The sequence below is a fragment of the Callorhinchus milii genome, unplaced genomic scaffold (assembly GCF_018977255.1).
Source record: "Callorhinchus milii isolate IMCB2004 unplaced genomic scaffold, IMCB_Cmil_1.0 Scaffold3, whole genome shotgun sequence".
Classification (NCBI taxonomy): domain Eukaryota; kingdom Metazoa; phylum Chordata; class Chondrichthyes; order Chimaeriformes; family Callorhinchidae; genus Callorhinchus; species Callorhinchus milii.
In genome coordinates this window covers 78,101,467-78,116,877 of record NW_024704744.1, presented here as the reverse complement: position 1 = coordinate 78,116,877, position 15,411 = coordinate 78,101,467, and the positions used below count along the sequence as shown (strand labels likewise).

Sequence of the window (15,411 nt, the reverse complement as noted above, 5' to 3'; positions counted from 1 at the left end):
AAATATATCAAAACGTACCTCTTTGCCCCACGCTTTTGGTCATCCTTCCACTTTCCACCTCCTTTGAGACTCAGTTGGCATTGCTCTCATCTCTGAGTCAGGAGGTCATTGAACTCACACAGTCCAGGCCAGATATCCAGTGCAGTGCTGGGGATGGGGGGGAATGGAGTTGCATTGTCGGATGTGCCGTCCTTCTCATAAGACGTTAAACTGACGTGCCGTCTGTGCCTGTTTGGGCGGACATTATAGATCCCACGGTGCTATTCAAAAAGAGAAGAGAGTTTCTCCCGGAGCCCTGGCCGACAATCACCCAAATAAAATGGATCACTCACTCTCTGTGCCTGGGACATTGCTGTTTTCCTATTCGGCTGCTGCGTTAGCCTACAAGAGCAGTACTTTGCATTATAACCTGTGAAGCTTGTTCAGACGTCCTCTTGACGTCAAAGGCATTCCATCAAATGCAAGGATTATTATTATTATTATTACATGATGACTCTCCTCCCACCATCCCCTCCCCTCCTCACTTGATGCTAAGGCTGCAGCTGGGAGCTGTACGTTGCAATGTAAAGGAGGATATCAAATGATTTTTCGCCTGCAAGGTCACAGGAGAGCAATATTTAACAACACGCCTGCAACTCCTTTGGAAGTGAAATCAGATGGAAGTGATACAAAAAGGCTGCTGGAGGCCAGAATTGGAGTGCATTGAGGGGGTGGGAGAGAAGAGAAGATGGAGAATGGGGACTGGGAGGAGTGGGGGGAAATAGTTTTTTTTTAAAAACAGGATATCCTTCCCCCCCCCCCCTTCCTTCTCCTCCTCACTCTCTCCTTTCCTCCCTCCAGTTATTGCAAGTCCCTTGAGCCCTTCAACAACAACAACTTGCATTTATATAGCCAGCCCCTCACGCAGGGTTGTGTCCACAGCGCTTAATAGTGGCGGAGAACGATGCCAAGCCAGATGGGTAGTGGGACGGGGAACGTAAGCAAGGTCAAAGACGAAAGTCCTCAGGTGCAACCTGAGGATGAAGAAGGAAGGGGCAAAGCGGAGGGATAGAGGAAGAGTGTTCCAGAGTTTGGTGCGTAGCGGCTGAAAGCACGACCACCAATGGTGGAACCGAGGGCCCGAGGGGCGTGCAGAAGACTGGAGCAGGTCGAGTGGAAGCAGCGGGTAGTGGGTTGGGGGGGAGTAAGCAGGTCGGAGAGGTAGGGAGGTACCAGGAGGTACCGTGAGGGGATTTGAAAAACGAGTGTGAGGATCTTGAAATTGATCAATTCGGTGATAGGGAGCCAGTGGAGCCTGGCTAGAACTGGTGTGATGGGGTTTAGTACGGGTGAGTATGTGGGTGGCAGAGTTTTGGATCAGTTGGATCCTGTGCATGGTGGATCTGGGGAGACCGGCAAAGAGGACATTTGAGAAGTCGAGTCAGGAGGTGACGAACACATGGACATTAAAACATTCCTGAGTCTTAAAACAGCTCAATGGGTGCAAATGTTGCGAGACCCATTTGAGAAGGCAACCATGTAGATGTGTCTTGCCCCGCACTGCAGCTCAAACATTAATAGTGATAACAATAACATAGTTTATCATTAATAATAATAATCCTTGCATTTCAGGTAATGCCTTTCACATTGGCAGGACTTCTCAAAAGCAATTCACAGCATTTCCTGCAACGTGTATTTGTAGAAGAACGTGGCAGCCAGTTTGCGCACAGCAACGTCCCGCAAATAGCCATGGAGTGAGTGACCAATTTTATTTGGGGTATTGTCAGCCAGGACACCAGTAGAGAGGAACTCCCTTCCCTTTTCGAATAGCACCGCATGATCTTTACCGTCCACCTGAATAGGCACAGATGGGACCTCGGTTTAACGTCTCAGCCAACGGACAGCACCTCCAACAAAGCAAGGTGCCCCCCACCCCGCCCCAGCACTTCATTGGAATGTCAGCTTAGCCTATGCGAGTTCAACTTGAGGCTTGACCCCACAACCTTCCGGCTGAGAGGTGAGAGCGCCACTGACTGAGCCAGGCTGACACTTGATGTGAAAAACAGGGGATGGAGGATGCATGCTACCTTTGTCAAATCCAACCGAGTGTGTTCGCATTTACGAAGTCATGTGGCACTTACCGTGAGGTGCTGAAACAACCACGCCCGCATGATGTTTGTGGCTACTTTGGGGAAGATCCCACGCTTTTTCTGACGCTTTTTCTCCTTGTCTGGGTCATCGTCGTCGCCCGTGCTGGGGGAGGCTACGCTGTTGTCCAGGCCGTCACCTGCACCCAAGCATCAAAGAGTCAGGTTTAAGGCAGGATTTTGAAAGGTGGATTTTTTTTATTAATTATTATTTCCTAAATAATAATAATAACCATCCCCGCACTCGATAATGGCTCCTTTCACTTCGGGATGATGCCTCAAAGCGCTTCCCAGGATTTACTGGAAAGCACAGTGACTGTGTGTTTTGAGGGCAAATGCGGCAGCCAATTTGCACACATCAATGTCCCCACAAACAGCCATAGAGAGTAGGCGCATAGACCAGAGGTAGAATTTCAGAGAGTGAGGGAGGGGAGGGGGGCCTGAGTGGCTGAAAGCTCACCACGCTTATTGTAGGGGGGTTTGGGGGTNGGGGGGGGAGGGAAACGGGAGGAGGAGATGGGAGAAATGACAGACATAAAGCTGGCCTTGAGTTGAGGGAGCAATAGGGGTAAGCAGAGAGATCAGAACATGACCAGTACAGGCACAGGCCAAATGGTTGCACAATACAGGGTCTAACAATGTCTGTGTCGGGACTAACACTGCTTGAGAATGTTGGGGAATTGGACCAAACATGACCGAGGCTGGTTTTGCAGCTCCCTTTAATCCTACACACACGGATGCGGATCTAAACACAATTAACAATGCAGTGTTTGTAACTCCTAAGTAGCTGAATGATAAAAGATACCACCTGCACTTATGAACCAAGTTATATATCATTAATACTTCCAAAAATATTTCCAAAGCATTTACCATACGGTTCCCACTCAACTGCTCGGTGGAAAATGACAAGAGGAGAGGTGGAGGGAGAATGGAGAATAATAATAACAATATTTACATTTGATATAGTGCCTAGTCGTGTCGTTGAGACGTCTCAAAGCGCTTCACAGAAGATATTGTAAAGTGAATTGCCCTTGTATTTTGTGGGCGAAACGTGGCAGCCAATTGCACACAGCAGTGTCCCATAAACAGTCGTGGATCTGTTGTTTTTGAGGGATTATTACCCCCAAAGGGATCTGCCAATGAACTAACATACTGCTACGTAAACTGAGGTGTGTGGAGTAAGGAAACTTGCCTAAGGTTTTGCCCTGCCCGTGAATCAAACCTGGGTCCACTTGTTCGCGAGGCAAGCAGACTTATCACTATGCTCTGGTACTCCACATAATAATCATTACATTTGATAAAGCGCCTTCCACGTCTCAAAGGGTTTCCACATCTGAAATGGTTTCACAAGATACACTATAAAGTGCAGTGACTATGTGTTTTGTGGGTAAACATAGCAGCCAATTTGCGCACAGAGACATCCCACAAAACATCCTCAAATCAACAACTGATTTTATTGGGGCAGATGTTGGCCAAGTCACAGCTGGACACATCTCAAATAAACAACTGTTGATCTTGTTTTGGTTTTATAAACTGTTTGCATTAAGTGCTGTACGCGAAATAATATACATCTTGCCAATAATTCTGCCGCTACATATTGTTTTGAAATGTCTTTTTCACTTTTTTTTACACAAACAGTAGTGGAAATCTGGAACTCTCTCCCCCCCCCAAAGGCTGCGGATGCTGAATCAATCCAAATTTTCAAGATTGAGGATGATTGATTTGTGTTAGATCAGGGTATTAAGGATATAGAGCAAAAGGCGAGTAAATGGAGTTGAGGAACAGATCGGCAATGATCTAGTAGAATATAATAATATAATAATAACCCTTGCATTTGATACAGTGCTTTTCACGTCTTCTCGACGTCTTAAAAGGGCTTCACAGAATAGACTGTAAAGTGAATTGACTGTCTATTTGTGGGCAAACGCGGCAGCCAATTGCGCACAGCAGTGTGCCACAAACAGTCGTGGATTGAAAATGACCAATTTATCATTTTTTTTGTTTTGGAGGGATTATTATTAAGCGTGTGGAGTAAGGAAACTCACACAATATATATAGAATAATCCTTACATTTGATATAGTGCCTTATCACGTCGTTGAGACGTCTCAAAGCGGATTGACTTTACTTTTGAGGGCGAAATGCAGCAGCCAAATGTGCACAAACAGTCGTGTATTCAGTTACCAATTTTTTTTTTCTTTTTTGAAGGGATTGTTACCCCCGGAAAGCAATCCACCAATCGACTAACAACCGGGTTCCTACTTACTGCTGGGTAAGCAGAGGCATGTGGAGTAACAAAACTTGCCTAAGGTTTCAAACCCAGGTCCACTCGTTTGAGAGATGAGTGCGCTAACCAGACAGAGCTGCATCTTACAACCAGGAGCACCCAGTCGGTACTGAGTTGTTGGGAGGGGAAGAGGCTAAATTAGCCCTGACTTTCCCAGGGAAAGGGAGGGGAAAACCAGGAAGGATTCCTGCTCCTGGTCCCTTTGCAACACCCTCTAGTGTTAGTAGCGGAGGGCAGAGGTAAAGGCTCTTTCTGCTGGGGCAAACTCATGTAAACTTGGGGGATAACCAGAGGGGAGGCCAAGACCAGAGGCAGAGGGGAGGCCAAGACCAGGGGCAGAGAGGAAGCCAAGACTAGGGGCAGAGGGGAGGCCAAGACCAGGGGCAGAGGAGAGACCAAGACCAGGGGTAGAGAGATACGTACCTCCCTGTGGAAAGGGGAGAGAAATAGAAAAATAACTGGAAACACTAAAACTAACAGCAAAAAGCATTTGGAATAACTGCTAGGTTTCTATTCTGACCACAATGTCAAAGCCACAAAGGTAGAAATGGAAATGCCACGGCAGTGAATGGGAATGGGTTGGTGGGGGGGGGGGGAGTTAGAACTATACAGTTGTCCCAGTGCAGAGTAGCTCATATTGCATGTGACCTATATTACTCCTGACCTGGGAGTAATGGGAGGCTGACAATGGGCTCAAATTAAATAACGTCTGATTTGTTCAGCGCTGTTGTTCACTCACCCTCATGGTCATTAAACACACATACACACACGTACACGCTCCCTCCCGCCATAACCCTATAACATTTTAAGAATGAATTACGCACGAGTGGTAATAAGTTCTACTTCGGAGCTGATACAATACAATGCTCTCAGTAGTACTATCAGTGAACGACGAGAGATGGGATAGGGTGGGGGGGGGGGGAGGCGGTGTGAGGGGGAGAAGAAAGGAAGGTGGGGGGGGTTTTAAGAGGCACAATCCTGCCTGTTTTTATCTGAAAGCTGAGCAATTTATTAGCTCGAGAAGCGACTTGTGAAAGAATCGTGATTCGTTAAAAGATATTCGTTCATATCTCAACGGGAGGCGCAGGCGGTAGGAGTGCAGGAAATGCGGGGCAGGGGAGGGGGCCCAACTTTCTCACATCTACCTTCATTTGCAGGTTATTAAACACATCAAGTGAAGTTCTGGATACATATTATTGATTAAAATTGCAATAGCCTCAGGACGCAATTACATGTCCCTATTCTCCCCCACCTACCCCACTCACACAAAATGCTCAGGCCCCCCCCCCCACACACACACATATTAATATCGACGCATCAACTGCCCTCTTTACATACACTTTCCATTTGCTCCGAGACAGAAAAAAAAACCTTCAGATTCATTTGCTCGTAATGCCCACCGCCTGACTAGAGAAGGAGTCATTGATAATTTATGGAAATATCTGGTATAATCCAGAGGAGATGCCTTTTTTTCCAGCTTTGCGCATCAATAGAATAATCAAGGCTTTAAAACAGACTCTGCCTCCCCCATTACCTCAGGCAAAAGATTTCCTGAAAGCATGCCTTCAGGGCACCTGAATTATATAAACCATTAGCAGAGGAAAGGCTTTCCACATTCCCTCTGAAACACTCACCCCTACCTTTTTCCTGTCTCCCTCTTTTTCTCTCTCTCTCTCTCTCTCATCTAGCAAAGCACCTACACTTGAGCCAGAGGTTTAAGTGAAGACTTATGTAGATGCGAAGGCGAAAGCTTAAAAGCGAGGAGGGGGTCCTCCATCAATCTGCAGAAAGTGGCCGGCCTCAAATAACGGGTTTCTGTTACATCATTAGCTCAGTCCATAGAAAACACACACACATAGATGCATACATACAGACATACACAAGACACAAATATACACAGACAGAGACCAAACACACACACACACACACAGTCCAAAAACACACACAGTCAATCCAGACAAACACACAGACCAGACACACACACACACAAACACAGACAATCCAGACAAACACACACACAGTCCAGACAAATACACATACACAGTTCAGACGCACACAGACAATCTAGATGTGCACACACACACGCTCTCAGTCACACTCACGCGCACACACACAGTCAGACACACACACTGGGTCCTCTGGTGTTGAGAGAAAAGTCTTCTTTTAAATCAAAGAAAAATAGAAACGCCGATAAAAACTCTGATGCAACTCCTCCACAGTTAAAAGATTAAGATGACGTACGATATTTTTATCTTTCCCCACAAGAAGACATTACAGCAAATTGTTTGTAATCTTCCCGCCCAGCTATCTCGAGGGCGGCTCATTTGGTTTTCATTTCTATAAATATCTACATGTGGGAAAATCTCCTCTGCTAATTTTCTGGTCTGCACTGACCCCTGCGAGCTGATAAACCTGGGAGGAAAGTCTAGGCATCAATTTTATCGGCGTTTCCATTTTCTCCGTAATTTGATATCATCAATCACCTTGGTGAGGTCTAAGGCTAATTTCTCTCTTTCTACCCCCTTCCCCCTCTCATTCTTTCGCCCCTCTCACTTCCATCTCTCCCCCACCTCCCACCTCCATCTCTTTCCCCCTCTTTCTCTCCCTCTCAGGGCCTCCAAATCCTCCTATCGTCCTCTCCCCATCTCACCTCCTCCTCACCCCTTTCCGATCCTCCTTTCCTCCTCTCCCTTCTCTCGCTTCTCCCCTCCCTTCTCTCCCCTCCTTAGGAATGTAGGAATTGCTGGACGAAACAACAGACCAAAGGGCCATCCAGTTCATCGTCTACCATCCTGGGCATCACACGCTACAATAATGGAGACGTTCATAGAAATTTTCCCCCTCTCTCCTCCTCTCCCTCAGACACAGAGGAGCTAGCTGGCCCAGGCGGGGAGACGGGACACGGCGGGGAGGACAGCCAACCGGTCTGGTCTCTCTACCATACGGTGGTGTGTACACGTAAAGAACACACCGGGCCGTTCGTTTGGTGATGCCTCGTCCTTTGACGTGTGTCCACTCGTGGGCCTCTGACTTTGCCGGAGTCTCCCTCCAGGAGCAGAGTTCGCACCCCCCCCCCCCCCCCGACCCCTCTCTCTCTCTCTCTCTCTCTTTCTTTCTCTGTGTCGCTCTCTGTGTGAAGGGAAACCGAAAAGGTGGAAAATAATCACAGAAATGAAGCCTGGGCCCGTCAACGAACTCACAGTCTCATTAGTCTAGCGGCAGCAGCAGGCTGATTTGCGCTTGTTTTTTTTTTCTTTTCTTTTTTTTTGCCCAAAAGCCGTGAGGAAACGCCACAGGGCAGCCTTCACCAACCTCTTAATAGCATCTGACAGCTTCTTAGCAACTAGTGTGAGCGACGCCACAGCTCTGGCTCGTGACAGCAACTCAAAATGTCATGTTATCTGCCTTAGTATGTGTCACAGCGTCCGTGGCAACCGAACAGCAGGACAGTGTCTCGGGGAGGACCACGGGCAATGTGAGCAGCCCCCTGGCCACTTCATTATTATTATTATTAATAATAAGGATAATAATGTCACGTGCTCCGAGACGCTGCCCCAATGTGTAAAGGACGCGATATAAATACAAGTTGTTGTTGTTAGCCTTGCATTTGATACACTGCCTTATCAGCGCGTCACAGAATATATCGGAAAGTGGATTGACTGTGTAATCTTTGTGGGCAAAACGCAGCAGCCAATTGCGCACAGCAGTGTCCCACAAACAGTCGTAGATTGAGTGACCATTTTTTTTTTTGGAGGGATTATTACTCCCGGAAAGCGATCCGCCAATCCACTAACAACCGGGTTCCTACTTACTGCTAGGTAAACAGAGGCGTGTGGAGTAAGGAAACCTGCCTAAGGTTTCGCCCCCGCCCGGGAATCAAACCCGGGTCCTCTCGCTTGCGAGCGCTCTGTAATATTGAATATTTGTGGGACATTGCTTTGAGACGTCTCAACGACGTGATAAGGCGCAATATCATTATTATTATTATGATATTCCTTGTGCGAAAAGGCCAATGCGAATACAACAACAATAAATTACATTTGTTTAATGCCTTTCACGTCAGGCGAGCGCAACCCAACGTACTCGGGTTGGCCGCCATGTGAAGACGCCCGATTCCACAGTGCTCTTCCTGGGTCTACCCGGTCCATTCACAAGCTCTGCTAATGGAGGGGAAAATCCCAGCTCAGCTCAGTGCAGCCCAGCCAATTTCTCCAGGCATCGCATGACATTATCAGACGAATTTAGGGTAATGTGTTTTGATACGATGGCTGGAGATGGCACTGTAATTGGCATACCTAACTCAATGTTTGCCACCGCCACAGCCGCTAAAGGCTGAGGTGTGAGCTGCTCTCTGGCTTATCACACAGAGATTTCAAATCAGTCAAGAGGCCTGTGCGTTTGTGTTTTACTGCACAGCAAGGACAGGGTACAGCTCGACTTTATTTATAAAACATTCGCTCAACTCACTCGCTCACGCACTGACTCACTGACTCACTCACTCACTCACTAACTCACTCACTCACTCACTTACTGACTCACTCACTCAGTCAGTCACTCACTCACTCACTCACTCACTCACTCACTCACGTAGACACACTTGCTCACGCTGACAGGGGCATATTCAATCCACACAGACATACACCCACTCACACAGGACACACACACAAAACACACACACACAACCCCATTCTCACAATTTAATTTTCCAGTAATGAAGACCGTGAACTTCAAGCTGAGCTGTCAAACCGTTCAAATCAAAGAAGCTGCCTGCCTGCCCCTTTTTGCCTCCCTTTCAAAAATATAGTATTTTCCCCACTTTTTTTAAGCAATTGTTTTATATGTAATGTAAAATATATAACATGGCTGTGCTCAGGCGAAAGAGGCCAGGGCAAATCAGCCAGGCAGGCCGCCAGGCAGGCAAGAACGACAACTTGCATTTATAAAGCGTCCCTCCCTCAAGCAAAGCAGCGTCTCGGAGCGCTTAACAATGCTGGAGCCTGACGCCGAGCTAGAGGGAGGTGACGTCAAGCATGGTTGAAGAGGAAGGTCTTCACTCAGGCAGGCAGGGAGGCAGGCAAGGGAGACAAGCAGGTAGAGCCAGGCAGGCAGGCAGGCAGGCAGCGTAGAAAGGAATTTGTTCTACAATTCATCCACGGACAATTTCTTGTAAGAGACCTAGGTCTATTCCCAGGGAGGGAAACAGGTGACCTATAGCAGCATTCAGCCTGTCGGAGTGCTCAGATTTCAAACCTACTCAACTCAAACGTCTCACAGTTGTCCATTTAAGCATGCCTAGGCATTTAGGTCTGACTATCTTGTTCCTTTCAAGAAAAGATAAAGCAGTGTTTATGGCATTCAAGCCATTCAATGGGTCAGAATGATAATGTCTGCAGGGGTTCCCCTCACATGGGTCAGTCTCCCTCTCGTGCTCTCTCTCTCTCTCTCTCTCTCCCTCCCGCCTCCCACAAAACAAACAGCCCACGCGCTATGAAAAATATATTTAGCCGCTCCTTCACAGTTACAAAAATATTCCAGGGTGGGGGGGGGGGGGCGGGACATTTCTAACAGCCTGTCTAAAGCATTGCCCTGACCGACTTTATCTTACTGGGTTTGAGAACGATTAAAAATAGCGCTAGCTTCAAAGAGGTTTTAAGTTAGTCAAAATACCGAACGCTGGTTATTCAGCCTCAGTCAGTTTCTTTTTGAGGAGGGAGGAGGGGGGGAGAGGGGGTGGTAAGCCAAGATTTTTGAGGGGAAGGGGGTCGGAGGGGATGGGAGTCCAGCGATTTTTTGAGGGGGAGTCACAGGAGGCAGTAGACATGTTTTTTGTGAGGAAGGAGAGAAGCTGGGAGGGGGAATTCTTTTTTTCTCTCTCTCCCCCACCCCACCACGCTCCCCCATCAAACTATTCAGCAGGAGGATGGATACTGCAGCTCTGGCAGGCTGCAAAGGAATAAATGTCTTTTTCGGTTCCCATCGTTTAGTCCTTCGCGAGTGACGGCTGGGGAAGGGTAGGTGGTGAAGGGGGTGGGGGCGAGATGGTGGGGAGTGGAAGGAGGGGGGGGGTGGGGAGATGTTGCACTTTTCTCTTCCGCAAGGCACTGACTGTCTTGAAAGTGAACAATGGCGGGATTGCAACTTTAAGCTCCGCTGTTGTGTTTTTCCCCTCCCTCCCCCTCCTCTCTCTCTCTCCCCCACCCACTCTCATCACCACGCAGTCCCCAATCTGACCGACGCTGTGACTTTAAACAACAGTGCATTTTAAAAGTGAAGACAAGGACGTTAAAAAGTTAGGTGTGTTCCTGTTCCATGTATTAAATTTAAGAACTTAAGAGTAAATGCCACCTGCTCTGCTCTCTTACACACTGGGAGCAAACGTGTCTCTCAGAGACCAGTCTTTTCTTTAGCTTTGCCCTGATTTGAATCATAATGGCTCTGAGAGGCATGGCTGTGTGCGCGTGGAAGAGGGTGGGGGAGCGGGGGGAGAGAGGAGAGGGAGAGCAATCTGCTGGTCTCTGTCACGTCAGACTCCTCGACCACAGGGATGAGGGGTTCTGGAGTCCTGTAGCGTAATGGTTAGAGCACTCGCCTCACAAGTGAGAGGACCTGGGTTCGATTCCTGGGAGGGGTGAAACCTTAGGCAAGTTTCCTTACTCTGCACGCCTCTGTTTACCTAGCAGTAAGTAGGAACCCGGTTGTTAGAGTCGATTGGCGGATCGCTTTCTGGGGGTAATAATCCCTTCAAAAAAGTAAATAAATAAAACAGTAATAATTTGGTCACTCAATCCACGACTGTGGGATTCTACTGTGCACAATTGGCTGCTGCTCTTTGCCCACAAAATATACAGTCAATTCACTATACAGTATAACCTGTGAAGCACATTGAGTCATCTCAATGACATAAGGCGCTATATCAAATGCAAGGATTATTATTATTATGATAAGGGTTTTTCAAGGTGTCATTTGGTGGAGACTTCTGCTGTCACCATCCTTTTTATGTATCAAAAGGTGCTTCACTGTTTGGGTTAAATCAGAGAGAGATCTGCCCCTCAATGCCAGAGCCAGACACTTGGCCATGTCAACTCCCCCCCAACAAAACCGCTGCACATAATTCCTGGTTAAACAGCTTATGTACGAGCAATCACTTACCCACTGCACCCACAACTGTGGTAATTCCCTGACATTTTAATGATTTAAGTCGACGTTCAAAGCATTCAGTAAGCAAAGAGATATCTTTTTTGCTGTTGTCCTGAGATTCTCCTGACTCCCAGCAAAATGCTTAAAGCAGCCCTTAATTCTTCTTACATACACACAACACCTCACAAAGACATAAACACACACACACACACATACATGTACACATTCACACATACATGTACACATTCACACATACACTCTCACACACCCACTCACGCATAACTGCTTACCAATTCAAACTTATTTTTTTGTTGGATGTTTTACGTCCATTCAAAAAAAATACCAGAAGGTGTTTTCCGGGGCTGGAGACAGACTACGGCTCCTATTTTCACAGCATTGCCTGCGGGTGAATGAGTTCCTGCAAGCCTTAAAGTTCTCATCTCAGCAGTTTTGTATATTAAGAGGGAAGTATTCCACTCTGGGGACCAGCGATTTGCCGACGGGCTAAAACTCCCCTCTTAATCTATGCACAGGTAAGTGATTTTTTTTTAACCCCTCGACTTCTGTAGCGAGACATAATGAACCATTAAATATGTAACATCTGCAAAGCGGACGGACGGGATTTAAAGAGACTGTAGGAGTGAAATCCCTCTTAACGCTTAACAGCCCGGTCGGTGATTCCACAATGATATCCTTCTTTATAAAGCGAGCTTTACAGACAAGCTGCATCAGGCAGTGAGGAATGTCTTCCCTCTGTGTTCCTCTAGTTCAGGGTATGTAATAATAATACTAATCCTTGCATTTGATATAGCGCTTTTCACATCGGGAGGACGTCCCAAAGCGCTTTACAGAGTATACTGTAAAGTGAATTGACTGTATATTTGTGGGCGAACGCGGCAGCCAACTTTACTGTCTATTCTGTGAAGCGCTTTGAGATGTCGAGAAGACGTGAAAAGCGCTATATCAAATGCAAGGATTATTTATTCAAAGTATTTCACTTTGAAGTGTAGTGACTGTGTATTTTGTAGACGAACAATTGTAGGTACCCAATTTTATTTGGGGGATTGATGGCCTAGTCACCGGGAAAAACAGCTTTCTCTTTCAGAATAGCGATATGAGATCTTTAACGTCCACCCGAATGGGACTTTGGTTTAATCTTTCATTTGATGGACGGCACCTCCAACAATGCAACCCCCTCCCCTCCCAGCCCCCCAGCACTGCGCTGGATTGTGAGTTTAAACTGTGTCATTCGAAATCCCAAAATGGAATTTGAACCCTCAGCCTTCTGGCTCAGAGGTGAGAACGCTACCACTGAGCCAGGCTGACACATATCCACACTACGTTCTAAAACCCGCTCAAAATACGCTTGGGTTGCAGTCTTATTTCCTGCAGCAAAAAAGAATAAATTTGTGATCAAGGTGCTTAATTGGGTTCAGAGCATTTTACGGTACTATTTTGCAAAACTGCCCAGTAAAGTGGGTCTGTAATAAAAATGATTATTGAATACACGGGAGGCTAACATGCTGTGACATTTAACCTTTCCAAGACAGTAATTAGCCCCCTCCCTTCCCGCTCCCCCTCTGACAAAGCACTCACTATATTCTAAGATCTCAACAAACCTCGGCTTGTGCTCTGCAGTCAAATATTTCTAACAATCCTTGCATTTGATACAGCACCTTTCACCTCGGGAGGTCATCACAAAGTGTTTCGCAGGATCTACTGGTGCGGTGTAGTGACTACGTATTGTGTAGGTACACGTGGCAGCCAGTTTTGCACGCACAACATCCCCACATACAATGAGTGATCGATTTTATTTGGGGGATTGTTGGCCAGGACAGCGGGATAGAGAAACTCCCTTCTCTTTTCCTGTAGTGCCGTAGGTTTTTTAACGTCCATCTGAACAGACATAGACAGGACCTCGTCCGTCTTTAGTGTCTCAACCGAAGGACGGCACCTCCGACAATGCAGCGCTCGCCCCAGCACCACACTGAAACATCAGCCGAGTGAGAGTTCAAAGCCACGACATGGGGCTTCAACCCACAACCTTCTGTCTCGAGAGGCGAGAGTGCTCCAACCGAGCCAGACTGTGGAGGGAATTTAACGTGAGGACACGGATCAATACTTTTAGGGAATGAAGTCACCTCCGAGCTTAACTTATTTCCCTCTTGGTCTCCTTTTCCTTATCCACTGTATCCACTGTTCATCTCTGTACCTGCCGTTAAAAATAATCACACCCCACTGAGCATTGTAAACAGGCACTGCCTGACTGACTGCCACTATTGTTGCTCTTACCGAGGAAGAAGCTTGGGCTCGATGTGTAATTTAAGGTGCGAGGCATTTTGATTTATTATTTTAATGTGTAATCCTGATTTCTGTGTTGGCACAGATAATGAAATCCTCTGTCTCCTTTCCATTGAGACACACAGAGAAAGTCATGTGTCTGTATGTGTGTGAGAAAGCCAGAGCATATTTGAGAGAGAGTGTGTGTGAGAGTTTGGTGCGATACAGAGCGTCTGAAAGCACTCGTGTATGTGTGAAACAGTGCGTGTATGTGTGTGAGAGGTGTGTAAGAGAAAGCACGTGTGTGAGTAAGCGTACGCGTGTGTGTGAAAGAGGGAGCTTGTGTGTGTGAGAGTATTTCTGTAAGAGAAAGCGTGTGTGCATGTATGAGAGAATATGTATGTGTGTGTGTGAGATGGTGTGTTTCTAAGAGAAAGTGTGTGTGTGAGAGAGAGAGAGAGAGAGGCTGAGAGTGAGTGTGTGAGAGAGAGGGTGTGTGTGGGTGTGTGAGAGAGAGGGTGTGTGTGGGTGTGTGAGAGAGAGCGAGTGTGGAGGTGGTGGGGTGGGGGGGGGTGAGGGAGAGAGCTAGAGATTAGATACATCCAATGTGGGGTTTGAACAGCTGGAGATTCCATTCCAGGGACCTTCAACATGTTTCCAAATATTTCTCCATTCGCTGTGTAAACTCAGCTCTGCAGTTTACCAAATTAGCTCATTTTATTAACTATTGACATAGTGGTTGGATAAGCTCTTACACACTACTTATCTAAATGACAGAGCCCAGAGATAAGTATGCTTCCTGCAAAAGGCATTTGACTTTGACAAACAATTGCTGGAGATATGCGGAACTTAAACATCACCAGTTTGTGCAGTACAACACAGTATAGTACAATACAATATCACAATACATGGGATCAGATTGGCCCGAGAGATTCTCAGTGCCTCTTGTGACTGGTGGCATCAATTTCTCGGGACATTTTAACAGTATTTGAAGATGTTTCCCTATGTGACAGGATTTGCAAAAGTGCAAGTTGTTGTTATTGTTCACCTACGAAATACGCCATCGCGACACGTTACGGTAAATTCCCGCGAAGCCTTTTGAGCCATTTTTCCAATAAGAAAGGCAAATTATTATTATTATAATAATGTTTGCCAAAAAATGCATGTTTTCTTTATTTTTAACTTGAACTATGTCTCAATTCACGACTCTTCATGGGACACTGCTGTGCTCAATTGTCCACCGTATTTCACCCACAAAATACAGTCAATCCACAGAATACAATTACAGTATATACTGTGAAGCCCTTCGAGATGTCTCAACGAAGTGATACGGCGCTATATATTATTATTATATAATATTATTATATTTCTCGAACAACAACAACAACTTGCATTAATGATAATGGCATCTTGGAGCGCTTAATTCTAATGCGATTTTTATAGCAATTTCTTGCACCTTTTACAAGACTTTAACAGGTGGATTCTTTCCATTGGTCTTTCCGATTTCACAGGTTGGGTCTGAGCAACCGGTGAACAGGATGGGACAGACTCCGACACAGGCTTTTTAACTGTGATGCAAGTCC

The 15,411-nt window shown here is 46.5% G+C and overlaps 1 protein-coding gene across 3 annotated transcripts in view; it reads right to left on the bottom strand.

Moving 5' to 3' along the window:
* Window positions 1-15,411, bottom strand: part of LOC103177894 (homeobox protein Meis1) — a 156,998-nt gene that overhangs the window by 87,698 nt on the left and 53,889 nt on the right. For all 3 annotated transcript variants that reach the window (XM_042333689.1, XM_042333690.1, XM_042333692.1), the window contains exon 8: window positions 2,121-2,266. In XM_042333689.1, coding sequence (XP_042189623.1) covers window positions 2,121-2,266 — 146 coding nt within the window. The remainder of the gene's footprint in view (window positions 1-2,120; window positions 2,267-15,411) is intronic.